At 47.1% G+C, this 7155-nt stretch overlaps 3 protein-coding genes across 4 annotated transcripts; 2 read left to right on the forward strand and 1 right to left on the reverse strand.

Annotated features, from left to right (window-relative positions):
• Positions 1-3522: 3522 nt before the first annotated feature.
• Positions 3523-3900, forward strand: LOC101648232 (histone H2A type 2-B-like; the record flags this gene model as incomplete). The annotated part of the gene is made up of 1 exon (XM_045295661.1): positions 3523-3900. A coding segment is annotated over one exon (378 nt), but the record flags the coding sequence as incomplete, so codon positions are not given.
• A 61-nt stretch (positions 3901-3961) lies between these two features.
• LOC101647917 (histone H2A type 2-C) lies at positions 3962-4453 on the reverse strand. Of its 2 annotated transcripts, XM_045295660.1 has the most exons (2): positions 4373-4453; positions 3962-4267 (listed from the first exon to the last, which is right to left on the reverse strand). In XM_045295660.1, exons 1-2 carry the CDS (start codon positions 4451-4453, stop codon positions 4064-4066), a joined length of 285 nt encoding a protein of 94 aa, XP_045151595.1. In that variant the 3' UTR covers positions 3962-4063. The 2 variants fall into 2 exon arrangements, with proteins under 2 accessions (XP_045151595.1, XP_004716624.1); XM_004716567.3 differs by having other exon boundaries at positions 3965-4453.
• Positions 4454-4774: 321 nt separating this feature from the next.
• LOC101647605 (histone H2B type 2-E) lies at positions 4775-5227 on the forward strand. Its single transcript, XM_004716566.2, has one exon. The coding sequence runs from the start codon at positions 4775-4777 to the stop codon at positions 5153-5155; it is 381 nt and encodes a 126-aa protein (XP_004716623.1). The 3' UTR covers positions 5156-5227.
• Positions 5228-7155: the final 1928 nt, after the last annotated feature.

A 7155-nucleotide genomic window follows, 5' to 3' on the forward strand; every position in this document is an offset into this window, starting at 1 on the left:
GAAGAAAGCAAAAGGTCATTAAAAAAGAAAGAACAGATCAAAATGGATGTCATAAGAGACTTTGAAACTTGCTCTTAATCTTAGAGCAAATGGAAGAAATGATGAACTCAAAGTGCTGAGAAGAAAATTCCAAAGGGCAGCTGGAAAAGACAAAGTAATATAGCTTATGACAAAGTGTGAAAGACTTAGAGGTGGAGAACCAAAGGGAAGAGCACACTCAGCATCTCTTAAACTGAAAGAACTCAAGGAGAAACCCTCAAACTTCAAGTTGCAATATTGAAATGGGCAAAATATTGAATGATGGAGGATGAAGCACCAAAAGAAGCTATATAAAATCCACAGAACCACTATAGCAAACATTCGACATTCATCACGTAAGAGGCAGCATTTGAGCAAGAACCAATGGTGCTGAAAGAAGTTCAAGCTGCGAGGACCTGATGCCAGGGGCTTAAGTGGCGAGCAAATGTTTTGAGAATGACGAGGGCAATGAATGTACAGATGTGCTTTACACAATTGATATGTAAAGATTGTGATAAGAGTTGTATGAGCCCCTAATAAAATCATTAAAAATTTTTATATTAGGGAAGAAACTATGAATAGAGCAAAATATGAATCTGAAGGAAAAAAAGACGTTCAAGCTGCAATGAAAGTACTAGCCAAAAACAAGGTTCCAGGAGTTGATGGAATCCAACTGAAATGTTTCCACAAGCTGAGGACGCACTGGACGCACTTGTCTAAACCAGAAAATGTGGGAAACAGTTACTTGGCCAACTAAAGAGATCCATATTTGTGCCCATTCCAAAGAAAGGTGACCCAACAGAATGCTCACGTTATAGAACAATATTATTAATATCACAAGGAGGTAACATTTTGCTGAAGTTCGTCCAATAACAGTTACAACAGGACAAGGAGCTTCCAGAGGTTCAGGCCAGACTCAGAACAGGGCACAGAACAAGGAATATCATTGTTGATGTCAGATGGATCTTGGCCGAAAGCAGAGGATACCCGAAAGATGTTTACTTGTGTTTTATTGACTGTAACAAGACATTCAACTGTGTGGATCAGAACGAACATTTCATTGGGCTCATGTGGAACTTGAACATGGATCAAGAGGCAATTGTGTGATCAGAACAAAGGCATACAGAGTATTTTAAAATGAGGAAAGGTGTGCATCTGGGTTGAATCCTCTCACCATATTTAATTCAATCTGTATCCTTAGAAAAGCATCAGAGAAGCTGGCTTATATGAAGAATATGGCACCAGGATTGAGGAAGGCTTATTAACAACCTGCGATATGCAGATGACACAACCTTGTTTGCTGAGAGTGAGGAGGGCTTGAAACATTTGCTGATGAAGATCAAAGATTGCAGCCTTCAATATGGATTTCAACTCAATGTAACACAAATCCTCACAGTTGGACAGATAGGTATCATCCTGATCAGTGGACAAAAGATTGAAGCTGTCCAATATTTCATCTTGCTTAGATCCACAACCAGTGCTCATGGAAGCAGCAATCAAGAGAGTAAAGGAAGCACTGGATAAATCTGCTGTGCAAGACCTCTTTAAAGTGGCTGAAAAGCAAGGACGTTACTTTGAGGACTAAGGTATGCATGACCCAAGCCATGGTATTCTCAATCACCTCATATATATATGAAAGTTGGACGTTAAATAAGGAAGACTGAAGAAGAATTGATGCATTTGGAGGAGGCTGATATTATAATTCCTGTTATAAAAATCAATGAGAGCTTTGCAAGTCGCAAGCTCTATAGGATAAGCTTAGTGTCTGTGTTCTAACAAAAATATAGTCATAAGCATATTTAGTATTTAGTGAAGGTATCTAATGGCAAGAGCCTTGGTGGTGCAGTGGATTAAGTGTTGGGATGCTAACTACAGGGTTTGAAGTTCAAACCTACCAGCAGCTCACTGAGAGAAAGATGTGGCTGCCTGCTCTTCTAAAATGTCACGGTTTCAGAAATCCTATCTTGGGTTGCTGTAAGTTGGAACTGACTTAACAGAAGTGGGTTTGGTTTTGGGGTCCTGGGCAGAGGAAGACTTTAGAAGCTTCAAACACCAAGATTATGACAGTCACTTCATGTGTAATTGAAACAAACAGTAAAATTTAACCTATACATGAAGATTGGGATACCCATCAAAGTACTGATTCCCCCCCATGACTGTGTTCATTCATTGGAAAATTTTTGTTTACTTAAGTGTAATACACATACAGGAAACTACATACATCTTGTGTACAGTTTAATTGTATGTATGGATGCACTTACAATTTGGACATGTTATTAGGAGGGACCAGTCCCTAGAGCCGGACATCCTGCTTAGCAGAGAGTGGGTCTCTGAAAAAGAAGACAGTCAACAGAGATAATTCGGCATAGTGGCTGTCAAAGAGAAGAACCATTGTAAAACCAGTCCCTGTTTTGCTCTGTTGTAAGCAGGGTCGCTACCAGTCAGGACTAGGGTTCTGGTGTAGGTACCTGGAGGGGTTTAGTGCATTTCAGGGCCCAGGACAAAGACTTATTCAGGGTCCCAGGAGGGACTTCACTGAGCTCGTTTTGGGTAGGTAGAGCTTAAGGCACAGGACTTGCTGCGACAAACAGGTTGCAGTGTTCTCAGTATGCTATCAGGCATAGGGTCTGAGCTTCTGAATCATTTTATTTTTTGTAAATTTAAAGTATGGAAGTGGGAAATATTACTCAGGACGGGCGAAGAACGGTAGGGAAAGCTAAGGCAGGTCCTAGCAGCACAAGGTGCACTTAGGTATAAACAGGATAGGGAAGGTCGGAGAAGTAGGAAACCGGGAGACATTTTAAAAGCTAAGAGCAAGTTTCATGACGGTATCGGTCACCGCCTGGTGGACAAAGGGAAGATGACATCGAGCCCGGCTCTTGGTCTAACCGAGTTCAAGAAGCGGGGTGGAGGCAAAGGCGGTTGGGGGTGGAGGGAAGTCTCAAGGCCAAACCAAAACCACTGTCATCCAATTAAAAGAAAAGAAGGCTTTGTATTTTTTTTTTTTGCTGTGACAAGCCAGTAAAGGAGGAACTTGGACGCTAATTTAAGATTCAAACAACAATCGGATTCAGGAACCAGTCCTCTGGGGAGGGGCTCGTGCTGGCACCGCCTTGAGGCCTGAAGTGCAGTCCTTTCCGATCCTCCTGGGGGTCTTGCAGAATGAACTCGGAAAAAAATTGCCACGGACTAAAACAGAAACAGCGTTCTGTTAGAAACCGTCTCGTTCAAAATTCAGACACGCAAACAAGAGGCTGTAATATGGCTCCTAGTGATTGGTAGGTATTCGCAAAATCCGTCATTTCTCCGTAGGGAAGGCTGCAAAGGAAGAATCTGTTTTCTGTGTTCCTATTGGCCGTCTGGTCCGGCAACCCGTTCAGCCAATCGAACTACTTCCCTTCACCCCTCCCGTTAACGCCTATAAATGACTTCAAATTGGTTATTCTTTCCACAGCCTTCTTGAAAAGAAGCTGTTAAGTGCGTATTTGTCAGTAATGTCTGGCAGGGGAAAAGCAAGGAGGCAAGGCCCGCGCCAAGGCCAAGTCGCGCTCTTCCCGCGCCGGGCTGCAGTTCCCCGTGGGCCGCGTGCACCGCCTGCTGCGCAAGGGCCCCTACGCCGAGCGGGTGGGGGCCGGCGCGTCCGTGTACATGGCGGCCGTGCTGGAGTACCTGACGGCCGAGATCCTGGAGCTGGCGGGCAACGCGGCCCGCGACAAGAAGACGCGCATCATCCCGCGCCACCTGCAGCTGGCCATCCGCAACGACGAGGAGCTGAACAGGTTACTCGCGGGTGTCACCATCGCCCAGGGCGGCGTCTTGCCCAACAGCCAGGCCGTTTTGTTGCCCAAAATAACGGAGAGCTACAAACTTGGCAACAAGTAGTTAAAACAAGGCTTAAATGCACTCCCCACCCCAAAGGCTCTCATAAGAGCCACTACGTGTCGACGCTTCGGAAGGGCTGGTCACAAAACAGCGCATTAGCTCTTTCTCTGAAAACTTGGGTGGCTCTAAAAAGAGCCTTTGTTCTTTGGCTTGTGGGTAGGATTTATTTGCTTTTGGCTTTGTGGCTTTCGGTTTTCTTTGGTAATAGAACGGCTTGGATGTTGGGCAGCACGCCGCCCTGGGCGATGGTGACTTTGCCCAGCAGCTTGTTGAGCTCCTCGTCGTTGCGGATGGCCAGCTGCAGGTGGCGCGGGATGATGCGCGTCTTCTTGTTGTCGCGGGCCGCGTTGCCCGCCAGCTCCAGGATCTCGGCCGTCAGGTACTCCAGCACGGCCGCCATGTACACGGGCGCGCCGGCCCCCACCCGCTCGGCGTAGTTGCCCTTGCGCAGCAGGCGGTGCACGCGGCCCACGGGGAACTGCAGCCCGGCGCGGGAAGAGCGCGACTTGGCCTTGGCGCGGGCCTTGCCCCCCTGCTTTCCGCGTCCTGACATAGCCGAGTCTGAGAGTATATAGGAAGAAGACTCACGATCTTGCAGCAAAACAGGCTGAAGTGAACAACAATCAGAAAGCTTTTATAAGCTTTCCTAGGGGTGGGGTCAGAAACGAGGTTTTCATTGGTTCTAAATTGGTTCCAGAAACGGCCAATACACTCGAGTCATCCTCGTTACGTAGCTCTTACGGCTAACACAAGGTTCCTACTTGGACCAATGGGAATGAAAGACTTTTGGAGCCCTAATTTGCATAACCTAGTTATAAAAGGCTCAGGTCCGCCCTTTCTCATGTTTTCCTGTTGGTTTGTGTTGTGTTTCGCCATGCCCGAGCCGGCTAAATCCGCTCCCGCGCCCAAGAAGGGCTCCAAGAAGGCTGTCACCAAGGCCCAGAAGAAAGACGGCAAGAAGCGCAAGCGCAGCCGCAAGGAGAGCTACTCCATCTACGTGTACAAGGTGCTCAAGCAGGTCCACCCGGACACCGGCATCTCGTCCAAGGCCATGGGCATCATGAACTCGTTCGTCAACGACATCTTCGAGCGCATCGCCGGCGAAGCGTCCCGCCTGGCGCACTACAACAAGCGCTCCACCATCACGTCGCGGGAGATCCAGACGGCCGTGCGCCTGCTGCTGCCCGGCGAGCTGGCCAAGCACGCCGTGTCCGAGGGCACCAAGGCCGTCACCAAGTACACCAGCTCCAAGTGAGCCTCCTTTACCAGGATGCGCGCCAGCCTCTTTGCTCCAAAGGCTCTTTTCAGAGCCACCCACGTGATCACAAAGAAAGAGCGTTTCACTTGTTATTGTACAGCCTTAGCTTTTAAGCTTAGGTTGTCACCTAAAAGATCGCGCAGGGAGCTTTCCAAACCTTTGACTTTAGGGTCCCAGCGCGTAACTGGTTTTGCTTTTGCATCGTAGATACGTTTTTTCCTCCTTGACTCAGCTTAAAAAAAAAAAAAAACAAACCTCTAGGAGCCGGTTGTTAGTACGGATAAGAATTTATTTGCCACCCTCTCCCTATTATGCCAAAAGCAGCTTTGGTGTGAGTTACTGACACGAAGTGCCTCGGGCCAATCCTCTTAAAAATGACCTCAGGGCTTAACAGGCTCCGCCAGCGCTGCGCAACAGCACTTCACATCGGAATTCTCCCGAGAGGCGCGAACAGCTTGCTGCGAGCTCCCTAGCTCTGCCCTGCAGGGAAGCTAGCGGTTTGAAAATAGCAACGCTTCAACGGCCTGAGGGCGGAGCCCGCGGATGCGCTTCCTAGCTCTCTGATTGGACAGAACGAACATTCAAAATCATCTGCCTTGGGATTGGTAGACTCGAATTTGCGCCGCTTTCTTCAGGGCTTTGAAATCCAAAGTACACTCTGATCCGTTGGGTCATTTTTTGCATTTAACGCTGCAACCCAGAGACTGGTCATTTAGGTTTGGGCCCACCTCACACAGACTCAGATCCGCACCCTTCTTGAGCTTGTCCGTTTTATATTTCTCAAAGCCGTTTGAAATTGCCTGGTCCGTTTTTTGGTTTTGTTTTGTTTTGTTTTGTTTTTTGACTTAAGATCCTCGGCCCGCAACCGCCCCAACCCCAGCTTGGAAGTCCTGGAAAACGGACTTTATACTGCCTGGTTCGGCATCTATTTTCCGCATCCAGCAGTGCCTGCCACGCAATGACTCAAGTACGTGTCAAGTAAATACTTAATTCATGTGCTCAGCCCACCTCTTAGATACTTCCAGATCACCACGTACACGCCTTATATGGATGGCCACAGTTCTTTTCCATTAGATGTGTCTGGAGGCTTGATGAGAATGGACATGTCTGAAGTTTCTTTCTCAAGACGCCCCATGGCCTCCGTGGAAAAGCTGGGAGGAGTTTGTGTTCAGATTGTGACCCGAGGGAGATTTGGCAGCAGCAGGTTTTCCCTTTATGCTTCTCCGGTTACATCCATTTTGGTATTTTCATTAAATTCAGAGCATTGGTCACTGGAAAGCAAAATCGACCTTTCCCCACTTTCTCCTTTTCTGTGCTTCACACCACACACACACCACACCACACCACACACCCCCACTACCTTGATTCTCTGTTCTCTGCTGAGGTGAGCTATTTTTCAGGAGACCCTATGAGACAGTCAAGACTGCAGGGTTAGTATCACGTTTACAAATGGCGTTGAGAGAAGTGAGTTGCCCACCTTCCTAAGAACAATTACATTTTAGTTTTGTATATTGTGAAATAAAGGATGTTGCCTCACTCTTTCCAAACCTCTATTTTATTGAAGACTGGTGATATTTCATCTCTGATTATCTCTTTATTAAGGAGTTCCGGAGTCACTGCAAGGATTTCAAAAATCCAAATTGATTCCAGACATTACCATAGACAATACCTCTTATGCCCCCCTCATGTGTGTTGGTGAGTGTGTGTAGATACTAATAAAGTTGCCAGCCAATTAAAAAGCCTTGCTGGATTCTTTTTTCTGCATGTGCTTTCTCAATAAGTGAGCTTAACAGTCACAATTGCCATTGGATCTGTGAGAGAACCATGGGCCTTTCACCTGAAGGTTGTATAAAACATCAACTGAACTCCTCTAAGGCTAGAATAGCATCTTGAACTTTTAGCCACTCCTAATGCTTAAAAGAGACGGATTACAAGGATCTACATGTGACCTCCTCCCTGGGGGACGGACAACAGAGAAGTGGGTGAAGGGAGATGTC

This window comes from Echinops telfairi, unplaced genomic scaffold (assembly GCF_000313985.2).
Source record: "Echinops telfairi isolate 266 unplaced genomic scaffold, ASM31398v2 ScPeMD7_5805;HRSCAF=6673, whole genome shotgun sequence".
Classification (NCBI taxonomy): domain Eukaryota; kingdom Metazoa; phylum Chordata; class Mammalia; order Afrosoricida; family Tenrecidae; genus Echinops; species Echinops telfairi.